Raw genomic sequence first — 17870 nt, forward strand, 5'->3', positions numbered from 1 at the left:
ACATTTTTATTCTTGCTCTTTAACCTCTATCTGCGCCAACATGGAACCGAGCAACACAAGCCGAAGGTTCCAGGCCTCCAAGGTGGATGATGAGCTAGACAAGGAGGGTTATCAGCAGTCAAATCGAAGTTGCACTGGAATCACAGGAGAATGAGCTGCGTCTTCTACGTCAGAGATATCCGCTGTTAGCAGATACTTCTCAGGGGAGATTAGATTCATTAAACAAGGCTATTTTGAAGCAGCTTGACTGGCGCTTCCTTCTCTCAATTACTATGATGCTATTAATGAGGGAAGTGCTCTCTTCTACCAAAGTCGAGAGAACCTATCTTAGTGATTACTAACAGCTATCTCGATCGTATTAACTTTGGTAATGCCCATGTTGCAGGCATGCAGGACGATCTCCACATGTCAGACGTCCAGTGGTCTGCCGGCATCTCGCTCTTTTACGTAGGTCATATCATCTCCCAGGTTCCAGGGAATATTGTCCTTGCTAAAAGTCGTCCGCGGCTTTTCTTACCGACTACCATGCTTGCCTGGTCAGTTGTCACAATATGCATGCCTACAGTCAAGCAGTTTTGGGGATTCTGTCTTTGCCGCTTCCTGATTGGCACTCTAGAGGGTCCCTTCTTTCCAGGCATCGCCCTGCTTACCTCTTCTTGGTACACCAGTTTCGAGACATCATACCGCATGGCCATATGGCATGCCGGGAACATCATATCTAATGCCTTCTCTGGCCTTCTTGCGGCAGCAATATTGCCAATCATGAACCATGTTGGTTCGCTTGTGTCTTGGCAATGGTTTTTCATCTTGGAAGGTCAGTCCCAGATGCTGCTATTTGAGTGTTAATAAACCTCACTGACTCTAGCTCTTCAGGTATCGTGAGCATACTCGTGGCAATAGCCGCATTTTGGGCTCTCACAAATTTTCCAGACAGTACTGGAGGTGGATATTTGACCCAGGAAGAAACCCAGATGGCCCAATACCGTCAACTTGTTTCGGCTGGTGGTATAGCTGAAGATGATGAGGGCGAATACTAGCATGGCTTCTTTCAGGCTTGCAAGGATCCGTTCACATGGATGTTTGTAACGCTTCATTTTGCTGTTCGCAGTCTTTCAAAGATTTCTTCTCCTCAGTAAGACACCTTCGTGGCTCTTATATCGTTTATGCTGACTCCACGTAGATCGTGGAGACTCTCGGGTTCAGTGAAACTGTCACATATCTGATCCAAGCACCTCCATACTTCATGGCTTACGCTATAACCCTAGTAGTGTCTTGGTCTTCCGGCAGACACTTAGAGCATTGCTTCCACATTATCGGCTCAATGATTGCCTCCCTCATTGGAACCATTGTTTTAATTTGCAATCTAAACGTCGGTGCGCGATATTTTGGCATGTTCTAATCTGCACTGGTCCATTCATTGCGCTAAATGTAGGTCATATCGGGATCTTTGCTATCGTGATGTTGCTAATGAAGTGCGATAGATTCAAGTTCCTTGGCAAACAAGCTTGATGCCTCGGCCACGAACTAAACGGGCAGCCATGATTGCTCTCGCTAACTCCATCTCCAGTGTTACACACTGGTTCACTCCATATTTCTTTCTGACATCCCAGAAGCCAAGGTACCAAACCGGAGATGGTATTATAATTACTAGCTATGGCTTAAGCATCATCACGTGCCTTGGGATACGCTGGTGGCAGCAGAGGAGGAACAAGGAACTGGATCAGCAGGAAGAGGCAACAGGCGTGTTTAATAGCTGGCGATACGTGACGTAAGTATTTTGTGGCTTCTGTGCTTTTAAGTCTGTCATCTGTGTGGTTTGGCGGGAAGCTTTTATCAATACTTCTTCGAGACTAGTTGCAACATGACTACATTAATCAAAGCGTTACTGCAATTATGTATTGAACCTTACTTGCTTGAAGATTGAAGTAATGATTGATGAAGAAATATATGCCAAGTCGAGCGTAGGCGGGCGAAGAGCCGCAAATCATAGCTCGGCAAACATCTGCATCTGCCCCTCACAGTCTCCCTCACCGCCTCATCCGACTCATCCCATACTTCCAGCTAGTCCTATCTCATCAGCACTTCAACCCGACGAGCTCTAATGAAGAGTCTCAAGCTAAGGAAACTAGTAAATATTTATCCATATTTTCTGCGCCTACATTTGCTGGCTAACTTCGAAGCCTTGCGTAGAAGTCTCTCCAACTCTAGCTGCTATGGCACCGGTGCAACTGCTGACGCTGCCCAACGAACTGCTCCACCTGATTTGCAGCAAGTTGTGCCGTCATTGCCAAGGAGATGCTTTTGATAGTCGCTTGCTGCACGAGGATGAGATTTTGACGCGGCAAGAAGAAAAGACAGCGCTATCCAACCTCAGCCTAACCTCAAGGCACATACGGGATATTGCACAGTCTATCCTCTATCACACTCTACACATACACTCAATAGATCCCCTGGACTTATATGTCAGGGTTTCATTCTCGCAAATGCGGTTGACAGACTGCGTCAAAAGTGCGACCATAAGCCACGATGAGGATCGAGTCTATTCTGACGAGGACACTCGCTTTTTTAAAGGTTTAGCAGCGTCGTTCAACCTCGGCCATCTGAAGTATTGTCCGTACTCTAGACTTAAACTCAGTCTTCTCGAAATGCTTCTCGCACAAATCCGAAATGTCGAGTTTCTGGATCTGACAATCACTTTCCGCACTCACAAAGACGCCTTCACTAGTCTTCGTCATCCGGACATTAACGGAAATCCCGAGACAGCTTTGACCTCCCTGCGTGCCTTGAAGTTGAAAAGTTATCGTAAACTTTACTATTCCATCGAGAGAGTCAACGGGTTATTCGCGGCAACGCCCAATCTTACACACCTCCACCTTGATCAGTGTACCGGGCCAACGTCGTCTGTGCTGCAGCTCAAAACGGTCACTCACTTGAAACTCAGCGATGCTTATCTGCGTGAGGATGCTATCGGCATTTTGCTGAGGTCTTGCGAGAGCCTCGAGTCTTTCAAGTTCTTTGGTGCAGATTGTATGAACTTCAGGTCTGACGCGTTTGGTTCTTTTACGCCAGGGGATGCTATCGAAGCGCTTTCATGTCACAAAAAGACCCTTCGAGAACTATATTTGCGATTGTCTAATTGCAGCGAAGAGAGACGTTTTGGACCAGATGAAATCATTGACAATATGAAAGATTTCGTTGCTCTTGAGACACTAACACTTGACTCTTCTTGTATATTTGCCATGGACGAATTTTCAGACGAGGAAGAAGAAACCGATGAAAACGACATCATTGATGAACAAAGATCAAACCATTTGTCAAATCTTCTGCCGCCAAGGATCAAATCATTATGCCTCATCGACGTGCCATCTGCACAAGAGCTCGATGGCAATCTTGAACGCTTAGCGGATAATATGCAATCCAGATCCATACGAAACATCGAATTGCTGGTAATTTATAGACTCAGGGACGGAGACGATGAGATATCCCATCATCTTGAAGAACGTTTCAACGAGGTTGGCATCGATTGTCGTGATATTCTGGTGGACTTCGATGAAATATATGAGCAGTTTACAAAGGGAGGCGATGGCCAAGTCAGATGAGGCTTCCTCAAATCTCTCTATTGGTAACAGCTGCTCGTCACTGCTCGTCACCATCCGAATGACCGGTAAACAGCAGCAGTAATATCGATATTACTACTCTATTTGTTTCGTACTTTCTCTAATCAACCACTCCTTCAGGAGCGTCTCTGACATGGCTGCTCGTTTATGTGCCCACCAGCATTTGTCAGGGGATAGAAGTATCCTTGCTGCACGATAGAAATGGTACAAAAGGAGTAAAGCATGTGGATCACTGCGCTGGGCCATTGTGATAAAGGGACCATGGCACATGACCGGAAAAGAAAGAATGTATCTTGCTAATTGTGGAAAGAAAGGTGAATCCACGCAAGCCTGGTGTGGTGGTTGGCTTTCAGGAAGAAAGGATAGCACAAGACAAAGACGACGAATGACGGGCATGTATCCGTCTTTTATTGGATCCGGTGAAGGCTTGGGAAGCCGCTGTTGCCATGGATTTGATAAGGCTGAATCGAGGCCTCTAGTATAGGTGAAGGGTATAGTAAGGAGCTCTTCGGTAAGTGGGCGCTCGTATGAGAAGAAGTCTTGATATTGCGCGAGGGTCACACTGCTGATTTGAGCAGCTTCCACGAGTGTGTTCGTGGGATCGATTTGAACGTGTTGTTGCATAAATCTTGAATGCTTTGTAGAGTCGTGCGAAATACTTTTTAGGAAGACCTCCTTCAGGCTTGCCGCGAACGTGAAGATGCGATCTTTCGAGGCATCAAATGAGATTACGCCATTCCCTTGCTCTGAAACAAAGTCTGTACTGGACCAGATATCGTATTGTAAAAGAATCGAGGTAGCGATGAACGCGTCAATGTGGGCCGAGATCAGGTTGTCCGAGAGTTGTACACGGAATAACGATAGGGCTCGGCATAGATGGTTGGCTGCAGCGGTTGAATATGCGACAACAGCTGGTTGTAGGATAGAAAGATGACGTGCTGCAACGCACAGAATAGCGTTCATCAAGAAGTCAAACTCAAAGCAGAGTTGCAATGCACAGTCCCATAGTTCCGGTACAAACATTAATGTATGTCGCGTAGCTGTCTGAAAGTGATGGAACAACTTCATGTGCAAAAGATTTACGGAAGCATCTGTTGAGTTTGACTGGTAAAGGAGCGACTGGCTAGGCATTGAGTGAATCGAGGGTGCCCCTTTAACTCGAGAAGACTGTTGACAAAACTCTCCTCTGCGAGTACATCTCTCACACGGTGTTTCTTCATTGCACTATAACAATTCCATTAGCTGTAGAAGCTTTTGGGGCACAGGGGGTTTAGGTCCACAGACTTTGACTCGGCGTTTCTTGCAGTTTTCACATCCTGACCTCGATTTATGATGTGCTCGCCGTTCCCTGAAACGATCAACAGCTAGCCCCTTTGGGATTTCGACCAAGGACTTTGAGCCTGAAGAGAGAACGAAAGTATTGGTAAAATCGTTCAGACTAGGTGAGCCTCCTGCTGTGCCAGAATCAGGGGACGATGATAGCGAAATCATGCCGGGAAAACGTGGCATTTCAGATCAAATTACGCTACTAAAAGAGAAGTTGTCAGTCACGAATCTGGCCGAGGCCTAGAAAGCAGAAGCGCGGGAGGTGGCCATTCCAGTCCCGTTATCCCCGGTGCATACCTCCGAATAGAATCCTGGACGGCTTGGAGGGGCAATTGTGAGTGGAGAATGCGGGAAGTTCCTGTTTGACCTTTCTATCTTGGTCTCGTATTACTGAACTCAGCTTAGTGTCTCAAATGAAGATAAACAATGGATACAAGATTGAACTTGTGGTGTAATTCATATGGATTTTCTGAATTGAGACTGCAGTATAAAAGGATGACAACCCAACTTAATGACCTTCCAATTCTTATGTTCATGTCTAGTTATCATCCCACCTGAACAAAATGGTAGCTCTATCTGATGTAGTGGCGTCGAATGAACGCATCGCCAGTACTTTCCCGCGAGGGCTTGTTGCTGTCTTCGTCGGAGGTACCAGTGGTGTTGGCGAGTTCACTTTGAAGAAATTTGCCAAATACTGTCCCATATTTCGAGCCTATATCATTGGACGCTCTGAAGAGGCTGCTATTCGCATCATTTCGGATTGCAGGAAGATTAATCGCAACATTCAGCTCGAGTTCATTAAAGCTGATGTGAGTACATTGAAGGCAGTCGATGATGTCTGTAGCCAAATCAAGACTAAGGAAACTGCTATCAACCTTCTCTTTCAAACACAAGCCAACATGGCTTTCAAGCAAAGTAGGTCATAACCGATTCGATTGCAATGAGTGGCATGATGTTGACTTTCGATAGAATCGGCGGATGGCTATCCCCTTGCATCTGGACTTGTCACCCACTCACGAATGCGATTCATCTTGAACCTGCTTCCCCTACTTCAAAATGCGACATCTTTCCGCCGTGTTGTAAGTGTCGGGGCAGCAACTTGCGAGGGCCCTATTGACATGGACAACTTTTACGGCACAGACTTCCCATTGATGAAGTGGCGGGACCAAACTGCTTCGATTCACACTCTGTCACTCGAGGAAGCTGGTCGAAGGGCACCTGATGTTAGTTTCTGTCATGATGTGCCTGGAGTTGTCAGGAGCGGAATTACACGAAACGCCGAAGGTTTCAAGATAAAGCTCATGATCGCTATAAGCAACCTCCTCAGTCCGCTCATTGCAGTTCCTCCGGACGAGTGTGGTGAGCGCCATGTGTTCCTGGCAACGAGCGCGATGTTTCCACCAGGACAAGGAGGGACAGCCATGGCAGGTGTGGCGTTGGATGATAAGCTGGCGGTAGTCGGCGGAAGCAATGGCCAAGTAGGGTCTGGGGTGTATACCGTGGACAACAATGGCGAGAGTGCGCCACCGAAGGCCAAGCAGGTATTGGCCCAATTCAGGGAGGACGGAACAGCCAAGAAGGTTTGGGACAACATTGCAGCAGATTTCAAGAGAATCACTGGCAGCGAGACAGCATGAGGCGTTCTGCGCGAAGATTTTAGCACTACTGATGAGTGTGAATAAAGCATCTACTTCTTTCTCCTAGAGAATGAGCTAAGCGTATACTAGTCAAGGCTCATGATGTAGTACGCAACTAATTATGAATTCGGGCTTGATGTTGACTGCATCTTATTCTTGTACTAGCTCCAGTGAATTTCTAGTCTCTACCTATGAAGTATCTTGATGATATTCACCAGACGCTGGATTTCGAGCTCAAAGAGCTCTTTTCCCCCCTAGATGTAGAACTGTTAATATCCGTGACAATTTTCTTTCTATTCTTCGCCTGATTGATATCTACATAACTGCTATTTTGTTTCATTCTGGCGAAGTGCCTTCGCACCTTTCCGCTGCAAATTTGACAGGCATTGGTGGCCATGCCAATTGGACTGAAATTCGATAGTAAGCCCCTCTTTCAAAAGAACCTAGGCTACCTCATCCACAACAAGCGCGATGAACCAACTTCCAAGTCGTGTGAAAGACACGGAGGTTCCTCCCGGATCCCTCGAGTTATGTGAGATTTGTTCTAAGATTGACTTTGATGAGTATTTTAAAACGGCCAAGGATAGCTGCGTCGACGAGCAGTACTTACCAGCAGCAACTCCAGCGGCTCTGCGACTCGGATATCTGAAAGACATTTGCCAGAAGGGCGAGACATGTGCATTCTGCTGGTTAGTAGTGCGAGCTGTGTGCACCATGCAAATTAGCCGCGAAAGTACTCCAGCGCTTCTATGGGAGAAGGAACGCACCTCGACCAAGCTCACGGAGTGCTGGATGTATAGTTACTGCTCGGCCCAGAACGAGAGGCTTGACGCGAATGATCGACTTAGCAAAGCATTTAGAATTGGTATTGCAGCTCGCCCTGGAAGTAACAGTCCAGATCATAGCGTAGAAGACCAAATCGGAGATATTCAACTCTTGGCTGACGATGCACGTCGAAAGTTCGGATCATACCCTTTCTACGGACGGCGAATCAACCATCGTCTCGACGTCGACCTGCTGCGCTACTGGCTGTCTTTGTGTGAGCAAGAACATGCAAACCGTTGCCAGCGACTTCCAGTCAAGATCATGCACCAACCTCAAGAGGTCTTAGTCATCGACGTCCGCCAGAAATGCCTCTGCAAGCTCCCCGATAACGCACGGTATGTAGCTATCAGCTACTGTTGGCCGCCAAGCGGCGCGTTCAAAACTCTCACATCGAATTTATCGGATCTCCTCAAACCGAACTCGCTTGAGCGTGGGCGAGTTCTGCTACCTAAGGTGATAGAAGATTCTATCGAACTTGTGGACGCCCTGGGAGAGACTTACATTTGGGTTGACGCGCTGTGTATTGTCCAAGACGATGATGACCACAAGGAACGACAAATTAACCAGATGGCCGCCGTGTATGGCTGTGCAGTCGTAACAATTGTCCCAGTCCCAAACACGATGGACCCGCAAAAGGCATGCGAAGGTCTTCCCCGCTTCAATCCTAATCTTCCACGACGAGAGCAGAAGATTGCTTGCGTTGGCAATCTCAACCTCACCGTGCCTTTTGAGGCTGTCCTAGGCATGGTTAGTCGAAGTCGTTGGGACACTCGCGCTTGGACCTACCAAGAATGCTTACTTTCCCGGCGCATCTTGTTCTTCACCTCTTCGCAGGTTTACTTTCAATGCCGATGTAGTGTCTTTTGTGAAGACTGTGTTGGCGAGATTGACACGTCCCGGACCTTCATCTCTCCCTGCACCAATCTGTGGAACCCGGGAGCTCCAGAGGCGTATAGTGCGGCTTCACACGCTTTCGGATCGCTTCATCTCGATGTTGAGCCATATTCTACGCCGTCGAGGTCGTTGATAGCCTACAGAACGTGCGTGGAAACGTATTCAGCGCGCCAACTGACATTCATTTCGGATGCCCTCAAGGCTTTCGTTGGAGTTCAGGATGCTCTACAGTATTTGATGAACACGAAATTCATATTTGGCATGCCAGAGAAGTTTCTAGATATTGCACTTTTATTTACTATACGCGGTCGAAAGCTACGCACTACGAAACACCAACTACGCAATTGCTCTGTGCCTAGCTGGTCGTGGATAGGATGGAATTGCGCAGTCATGCTTGGCATGTACATCCCCTCGGCACTTAGCATGGTAAGGCGAGAGGTGGATTGGTATGCTCTTGGTCCAGGAGGTGATATAGCTAGGCTCAAATCCGATGTAGCCGAATGGCTACGTCCAGATGTCGACCGGGAACGTCAGATCCTGCCTGGAACGATACCCAATCTGCCGTCATCGGCTTCTAATGCAACATTGGGGGTAGGTAGTTATCAAGCGAAGCACATGGCATGTTGGACTAGTATGACGGAACTTCGACTCGACGGCAGTTTCACACATGAAACTTCTGCATCGTTCAAGCTATGGCCAACAGCCAAACACTTGCGTATTTCAAATAACCAGGGCCATTGGGTCGGCTCCATCTTGATGGAGCAGGCTTGGGTTCAAAGTACTCTTAAACAAATGCAGGGCTTTCAATTCATCTTGATATCTCGAACTAAGGAGATCGAACTATCGCCAGAACAGCACTTGGACGTTTTTGACTGCGATCGTTTTGCGCCTAGGCCGTGGTGCTTCCTGAACGTCATGCTGGTCGACATCGTTGGAGGTCTTTCGCAGCGGCAAGGTATCGGCGTTGTCCATGAGGACGCCTGGAGTATTGCCATGCCAAAGTGGACCGTCGTTGTGCTAGAGTAGACTGTTTTGTAGAGTGGGAGAGATACGGTCATAGATGATTTAATTTGAAACTTTATAGCAATATCTTGTAACTGAGAATCTGTGGAGATTGGTGAACCCCAACACCTTGCTATTCTTTGGTAAAAATCGGTTATACCGCAAATTTATATCCATGATTGATCATCCGCTCTATTTTCCTCTAGATAATTGTATATTTGGTTGTAGTCCTTGCAGACATGCTTGGCATCCCAACCATCACTCCCGACGGTACCTTCAGGGAATGTCGTTTGTTGGCCCTCGAGGGCGACGTCTCCGCAGCACATGATGCTTTGTCGGAGATACTCGAAGCAGTGACCAAGATGCCAGGCCATGTCGTTCGGGACATTTCTCGAGTCGTTGATATCAGCAAACGTCTCGACAATAGCATGCTGTTATTTCGCGATTAGCAATCTTATATAGAACAAGGCCAAAGCGTGGGGACACTGTACCAAGCAGTGCAGTTGATGCGTCATCGATGTCGTGAACACAGTGCCCTCATAGCCCACCAGCGGAGTCGGAAGGTTATTGTAGTCTCCAGGCCTCTCCAATCTCAGGTAGCCAAGTCCCTCTGGCCAAGATAAATATATTAGCATCTATAAAGCTATGATCTTAACGGCGGAAAAGACCCACTTGGTACTAACGACAACCACTTCTCCCGAACCTCAAGAGTGAAGAAGTCGGACGCGTTCTCGGGGGCGTACATGGGATCGGGTACGAATGTCCTGATCTGTTGCGAAACTGACCAATGGTAGATCATCAGCAAGGGCTGTCTGTCAACCACAACCGTTGCAATACTCACATCGAGGTGCGAATCCCGTCAAGTCTCCATTTCCTTCGAATAGCCCTATCTTCTCTTGATGCCATCTCCTCTCCACGAGAAGTCCCACTATCACTAGGAGGAGAACTGTGTTGAGTATGCCCTGCGCTGAGAACAATACTGCACTCCATCGTTTTATCCGGCCAAGCTTGAGTTGGTTCTCCGATCTCTGCTTTCCTCCCTTCCAATTCCTTCCCTCTTCGCTTAATAGTGACATGCTGACCTCGGTAGCGGAGTCATCGTGAGCGTCTTCTCGATCTTCCGAGTTCAGATCGGTATACTGCTGTTCTTCTCGCTTCATAATGTTGATTGTCGCAAAGCTTGATCAATCATAAGAAGTGCATCGCCAAGAGAAGGACCAAATATGAATTATGTGCCGCCGTCAAGGCGGGATGTGTAGTCACTTTTAAGAGCCGAATCCTGGAACCAGAAGTGCTTGCGCGTCGGCAACAAGGGGAGTACAGTACAGTAGTAGTCAAAAGCTTGGACGGCCCGTCGCATTTTGCCTGGAAGCTGGCTCTTAATCTACGGTCTTAATCTATGGGCTTCGTCATGGAGGGTCGCAGGGTGCCATTGGTGGGAGCATGGGGGGGCCACAGTCGCGCGATCCTTCAGACGATTGGTGTTTGGAGATCTCCCTACCGATCACCCTGAAACAGGGGGCCAGGATGAGGCTTGCGCACGCAACGCCTCCCCCACTAACACAGCTTGCAATGGGCCCGGAGTGAGCTGAGTGGGAATGACGTCGCGTGGGCAACTATCGTCTTGATGTTTGATCACAAGGGATATTTGGTTATCGATATTAGAGTGGAATTCACTCTGTTACTGCATTCTGTCCCAGCGTGAGCGTAACGTAGCTATCGGCCGGGAAAGGTGTTAAGCTCTCACAAACGAGATGCGACGACTTGCTATCTAAGCGACTAAGACCGCTCTGTTGGATTTTTTTTGATTTGCGTCATTCGAACAGGCAGATAACTGTGAGATGATAGGCATCGGGATCCTTCGATGTCTAGTCAAACGATGGTAATCTGGGAAAGGACATTACTTCTCTAATGAACCTCAACATCTGACTTTCAACAGAGAACAAGAGCAAATCGCCGCTGGATATTCCATACATAATCAAGATATTGGAGAAAGGTTGATCCGTTCTTTCATATTATTAGGAAAGCTCAAGTAGGTCTATTCACGACAGAGTACCAAGGAATGAAGCGATACAATGACCCCATGTATGCTCGTGTGGGCTCTGAACTTAGTGCATTGTGGACACAAGCCGAATCGAAGAAGTCTCTTTGTGTTGATCGGAAAGAGCAAAAGCGAGAGAACGCGTAGAGTTCTGTAATGTGGTATGCGGTCACTATTGCTCTGAACAGCTGTTCGTTGAAATAGCTCATTGAAGTCTTGGGTTGAAACTACTGTCTACTCGAGGTTCAACTCGGCCATACATCAATTACTCTACACGTGCCATGACAATGCAAAGAGACACTGCCCTTCCAAGCAAGCCTGTGCCAGGTCAGCATTTCGTCAGACATCGCTCCACGCCTCTCTTCGGAACAAGCGAGGCTGCCGGCATACGGCTCTCGGGCAGACATGATCTGATAATTTGAGGGTCCAAGTCAGCGGAGAGTGCGGGGTTGCGAAGAAGGATGCAGATGGTGCTGGTTGCCTTGAGGGGTGTCACGTGGCTCGTTTCTCTAAGAGTCTAGACCCTGGGGCCCTGCAGCAAAGTCAGGATCAGCTCTACGGAAGCCTTGCCAAAACCTAGTTATCAATAGGCAAGGTCAGACATTCTCGTGTAGTTGGCTGAGAAGCCGGCTATGCACTGCCTGTCATCGTGGCTGCAGGCTAGGCAGGGAGACAGCTTAGGTGGTTTACGGTAAGCCGAGCCCCGCGTTGATGGGCGCTTGTTAGCGGGTTGGCATGTTGGCATGCTGGCGGGGTCAAGCCATCAGGATCAAAGATGGAGGGCAGCCACACGACAACCTGAGGGTAGGGGAAGAGAGGAGATATCTCGGCCTTTGCTGGTAATGGAAATGGAAATATCTCGACAATGATTTGACGCTGGGAGGCATCGTATGGGAGGAACCGCCCTTACAAGATGTGCTGCATCGAAGGTGTTTGCATGGGAGCTTGGCGGGAGTCGACGAGAGCTGCATGGCCATGGCCTTACCATAGTAGGTGCCACATCCGGCACGCCAATGCCTATTGCGCAGTAAAGACTCCACGAGATCTCCGAATGGGCTCCCAAAGGGGAAGTATCAGACCACCTCCCTGGGATCCCTCAGGCGATACTCACAGAAAGGGCTGCATTCAAAGTCGTTGGGATTGGTGACTACCAGGTCCTCAACCTCACATGCTACTACGCAACTTGCCTGACAGGCACCAGAGAGGAGGTGCGCCATGATGCTGTTGGATCCGGGGAAGTGAGACCCTTGGAGACTTGTGTAGTCTTGTCTTGGAACAGTCAGTCTAGAGGGAGATGCGCGCGGGGAAAGGGAAGGCGGTTGAGGTGACGATGCAGAGACATAAAGACCCAACATGTGGGCTGTCAAGAAACTAGATCTCTTCCCAGACACTACCCGCATCTCTACACTTTCCGAAGTGACGTTTGAATTGGAGTGAAGTGAATTGAATTGAATTGTGTTGAGTCAATTCAGTTGACTTCACTTCACTTTAGAGTGTTGTGTGCGGAGAACCTCGGAAGTGAGATTGATGAGGGTTTTATGAATAACAACAGACACATCCACACCCACATCCACATGTCCGATTGACAGCCACGAATAAGAGCCGCTCAAATCACCAGCAGCACCGATCGAGTCAGTTACGATCGATTTCCAGTGGCTTGGGCCAAGTGCTGGCAGCCTATTGCAGCAAGGGGATTACAGAGAGCCTCTCCACTGTTTCCCCTCACTGACTGACTGGAGACTGGGCATCCTCGGCCACTGCGCAGCGCAGCGGCACAAAAGCCCCGCGAAAGTCAAGGTGAAGTGTGTGACATCGCCGGTTCCGGGATAAGCCGGCCATCCATCATCCATCATCCAAAGGCCATCCTGTACACTCTCTGCTCTCTGTCAGTGTATGCAGAGTCAGTCATCACATCACATCACTCAAAAGTAAGTAGTCAGTAAAGTGACTACGCAGAAAGTTGAGGTGTTTCTATTTTATATTTTTAAATCCTCGACGTCAGGTTTACCTTCTCCTGCATACACACACACTTCCACTTCCATCCATCTTTCCAGGTTTTTCGGCCACTCTTTTCTGCAGCCGGCACCTGCACTGGACCAGTCAAAGAGCAACCTGCCTGACAGCCTGGAGCAAACCCGCCGCCGAAGCTGGGATCATCGCCGATCTGATCTGATTTGACCGCTACGCACCTGCGACCTTTTCCTGGCTCTGTGCGACCATCACCGCCGCATTTATCTTATCGTCATCTTCGTCGGCCGCCCACTTTCTGACCTTGGTATCGACCGCTGGCTGTCGAATATTGCGAAGAAGCACGAGAAGAAACGTATCTTGTCAAGTAGACGAAGGCGGATCACTGTCGTCTTATTCTACGATTTGCGAAACAGCGCCTAGGCGGGATCGCCACAAGCCAAACGAGCACCTAGGGTGGCCCTGGTCTTTTGTGGAGGAAGACACCAACGCAAACGCTGCACCCCAGGCAGGAGGCGGACAGCCTCGGACAAGGATATCGTCTGTTCTCTCGAGACCCCTATCGACGTCGACAAAATAGCATCGCCTGTCGACGCTCTCTTCTCCCAGGCGGCACCCAACTGCTCCAGCCATAACAACCATCTCCGAAATACCGCATCCCACACATCTACCGCTCACATGTCTCCCAACATGCCTTCCCAGCGGCCCTTCTTCCTCTCCACCTTCCTCGCCGCCTTCAGACAGCCCTCCTCCCCCTCGCTAGCGACGACCACCTCCTCTCAACCGAACAAGCACACCACACAGGCCTCAAGCAACTACAATTCCGCGGGAGGCGCCTCCGCGCCGCGCTCCATCGCCTCGTCCGCCCACGCCCAGGCGCAGTCCTCAGCAGCGGCGCAGGCGCAGGCGCGTCTGCACTCGCCGCGACAGCACAGCGCCATCCCGATCCCGCAGCAGGGCGGAGCAGGCGGAGGCGGTGCGGCGGCGGGCAGCAGGCGGCGGGGCAGCGACAGCTCGTCCGAGGGCTTCCGCGAGGTGATGGGCGCCGACAAGTGGTACATTGGCGGGCGGACGGCGGGCGGCGAGGAGAAGTTCTTCAAGCTCGGCGTCGTGCGGCGGGTGCGCAGCGGGGATCGGCTGAGCATAGACCGGCTGAGCTTATGATCGGCTCACGTTCCGGGTGGCTGAGATCGGGTGACGATGAAGGAAAGAATGTGGGAAAGAACAGAGGAGCAGCATAAGAGAGAAAGAGCGTCGGACCTAGACGGCGGGCTGGCGAGGCGGTGGTAAACATGATTATGCTATGATTTTGCTTTTTGGGATTTATGTCGGGGACATAACGGCGTTCAAGGGACTCTGGGGCAAACCAAACCATATACAGGCCGGAGGTATTCCGTGAAACCTGTCTGGCATCATCTGGGACGGGATATGAGAATTCTGCACAGTTCGGGTATACAGTATTGACCCGTACGTAGACAATCGAGAGGTTGATACCTATGTGATATAAGAGACGAAGAAGATCACAAAGGCACACTCGCTTAGGCTTAAGCGTAGCAAACAACTGTTGCACTGGCCCGAAATGGTGCATGGCGCGACGTAGCAAATGCAAGCAAGAATTAAAAGACTCTAGTTGAGCATATGTGAGGTTCAGTGATACAATAAGTTTACATGCTAGCTAGTCTATATGGCTGGTTATGAATCTGATCTACCACATGAATCTTTGCACCCTGCCCCCATCAAGCAGTGTGCCATTCTCATCCTTCCAGAAGAACGGCCTTGTGAGGAAAATATACATGGTGGCGAAGTTGATCAGCAGGAACCACATCGTCTCGAGCACCAGCCGCAGGTCCATCTTTCTGCCCAGGCTGAACAGCCAGCCGACGCCCCTGACACGATCAAGCCGATGAGCGCGGTTGAGCGGGTCTGTGCACACATGTACTGGCCACGCAGGGACCAGCAGACGCCAGAAGACCCAGGGAAGAATGAAGTAGCGCGGCTCGACGAGTGGCGCCGTGATGAGCGAGAGCGACGTGGTCAGGAGCCAGAGCAAGGCGGTCGATGTGGGAGGCGGGACTGATGCGTTGGATTCCTTCTCGTCGAGGGTCTCGATGAGCTTCGACGGCGGCTGCTCTAGATTATTGGAGCCCTCCTCCTCAGCATCAGACCGAGCCTCGGAACGGAAGAGCAATGGCTCCGGGAACGGTCGATTGTAGAAGGTTACTGGGCTATTGCTCTGCTTCGAGACCGGACACTCGGGCGCCTGCGGGCCAAATATGTTGAACCAGCAACCGCTCAGTGCCTTCCAGCAGAGCCAGCGGCTGACAGTGTACACGGGGATGAGCAAGTAGCGCATCGCTATGGATCGTAGGATGGTGTATCTGAATATGTAAAACATATAATGGCGGTTGTCTGCGAGTGTGAAGGGGTGTATGATAGTGTTGTATCGCACGACGAGAAACGACAATGCGAAGGTGCCGAGGTAGTAAGGAAAGTAGAACAGCTTCCCTTGGAAGAACTTCCTTGTCTGTACGAGAGCCCAAGACTGTTGCTGAGATGAAGGAGAACGCCCCGGTGCAGGTGCTCCAGATGACTTCGGCCCTCGCTTCCGAGAGCTGCCGGATCTACCCTTACTGGGAGTCTGGTCTGGAGCCTTGGTGGAATCTTGAGATGATGCCACTGGCTCACTCGACGCCAAACGGCTACCCAATATGTTTCGAAGGACGCCCAGAAAGGGGAAGATAGAAGGAATCAAAAGAGGTGCCGAGAAAAAGGCAAACATGGGCCATATATATAGCATTTGGGCAAGATGGATAGTCGCAACATGGTTGGACTTGTCTCCTGCTCCTTGTTAGTATAATTCTTGGGATTAACGTCATTTAACAACTGACCTAGCACGACCCCGTCATTCCAGTAGACGAATGAGGCGAATAGCCCAAGAATCGTGACGTGAGGCCACACTTGTCTCAGCACCTTGTAGGGGTTAGAGACTGCTGCGATGCCAACACTCAGGATGCAGAAAAAACAGTCTAACCTGTTAGCAATAACCGTAGTAGAGACGGACTGTCTACGTACCATCTATCCAAGCAATATTCAGTGGAGGGTCATGGATCTCTCCCAGTGAATACCTCCATGCATAATGACTGACCACCTCAGTGAGCGTGGTAAACTCGGGCTTCTCAACCGGTGCCGGTTTAAGTGCTTTGATGGCATGGAACGCTTCAAGACCACCCATGTATACGACCACCCAAAAGACATTTGTCTGACGCATCAGTAGGGAAGCTATCCCGAGTAGGATAGTCCAAAAATCACTCAAGACCGATGGCGTTAGAGCTGACACGCGTGAGAGGTGATTGTAATACGCGAGAAGAACAACGACTGTTGAGTACACATCCGTGTAGTACAACCCAGAAAAGAAGAACAAGACCGGGAACAAGGCGATGTTCAAGCTCGTGTGCAGCTGGTAAAGCGGAGCTCCTCGAGTTGTCTTGTTTTGCTGCTCGATGAGGTTCCTGGACAGAATTGACAAAGTCGAGATCATAATAATGGCAACAACATTGCCAGACCGCAGATTTGCAGCTGTACAGCCTGCTGCAGCTCGTGCTTTGTAATAGAAGAGACTGATGAGATAGCTTGGACAAGTCAGCGAGTTGGAGCCTGGCTGGAGCGTAGAGAGATGCATACAGGCCAGGAGGCGTGGTTATCTTATCATCCCAGTCATAGTATTTACCATCGCAATACTTCTGAGCCTGTGGGATGTGAAATACTTCGTCCTGTTTGATGTGATTAGAGATATACGCCGTAAGTTTGATGTGAGACGTACCAAGTATGGTTTAGGGGCTATGAGGTTCACATATCCAAGCCATCCTCCTGCAAGGATGCCAAGAATGAGGGTTGGAATAATGGAACCTGAAATGGATCTTCTGGGAGTTGATCGGAGAGAATTGTCAATTATACCAGCGACTAGCATCCCAAGAGAGACTCTCAGGAGAAGTGCCTGCGTGTCGGAGCCGGCCATGGTGGACTACTAGTTAATTTTAGCTATCGGGTAGGAGAAGCTTCATTATGCCAACAAAAGAAATCTTCAAAGAAACAGAGCATCAACTAGTCCACTTATAAAGAAACACGAAGGCAGGCGCAGAAGATGTACCACAGCTTGCTTCGTCCTGATCGTCCGGCTGCCTAAGCTTGAGAAACTCTGGGGATCCTACAGCAAGGCTCAGCAGATGTTTAGCGACGTGTTAACGCTGGGAGGTGGACCGTGCGCCCTAACAGACCCGCTACGAAATCGGCTGTACAAATCCATCAGGCACTCTTGAGAGCAAGAAATTGCCACTGGAAGGAATGTTCGAAAAGGTTACATTTCTTCTCCTTCTTTCAGACCTATGTTAGGTCCAAAGCTGGAGAAGCACATTACTTCAATAACATGTGCGTGGCTTTGTCGCAGAAAGTCCTTCTTGAACGGAGAACCTGCTGGTCAACAACATCTCTAAATCCAATGTTTTGTTGAAGAGACTTGATAGCGCCTAGATATGCCTGTAAAACAAAATGATAGACAATTCT

General features: G+C 49.4%; 2 protein-coding genes across 2 annotated transcripts; one reads left to right on the forward strand and one right to left on the reverse strand.

Moving 5' to 3' along the window:
• Window positions 1-13988: 13988 nt before the first annotated feature.
• Window positions 13989-14474, forward strand: UCRPA7_3310 (hypothetical protein; the record flags this gene model as incomplete). Its single annotated transcript, XM_007915919.1, has 1 exon — window positions 13989-14474. One exon carries the CDS (start codon window positions 13989-13991, stop codon window positions 14472-14474), a length of 486 nt encoding a protein of 161 aa, XP_007914110.1.
• Window positions 14475-15015: 541 nt separating this feature from the next.
• UCRPA7_3311 (putative alpha- glucosyltransferase alg10 protein) lies at window positions 15016-15705 on the reverse strand (the record flags this gene model as incomplete). The annotated part of the gene is made up of 1 exon (XM_007915941.1): window positions 15016-15705. One exon carries the CDS (start codon window positions 15703-15705, stop codon window positions 15016-15018), a length of 690 nt encoding a protein of 229 aa, XP_007914132.1.
• Window positions 15706-17870: the final 2165 nt, after the last annotated feature.

This window comes from Phaeoacremonium minimum (assembly GCF_000392275.1).
Source record: "Phaeoacremonium minimum UCRPA7 unplaced genomic scaffold PA7_03_scaffold_270, whole genome shotgun sequence".
Classification (NCBI taxonomy): domain Eukaryota; kingdom Fungi; phylum Ascomycota; class Sordariomycetes; order Togniniales; family Togniniaceae; genus Phaeoacremonium; species Phaeoacremonium minimum.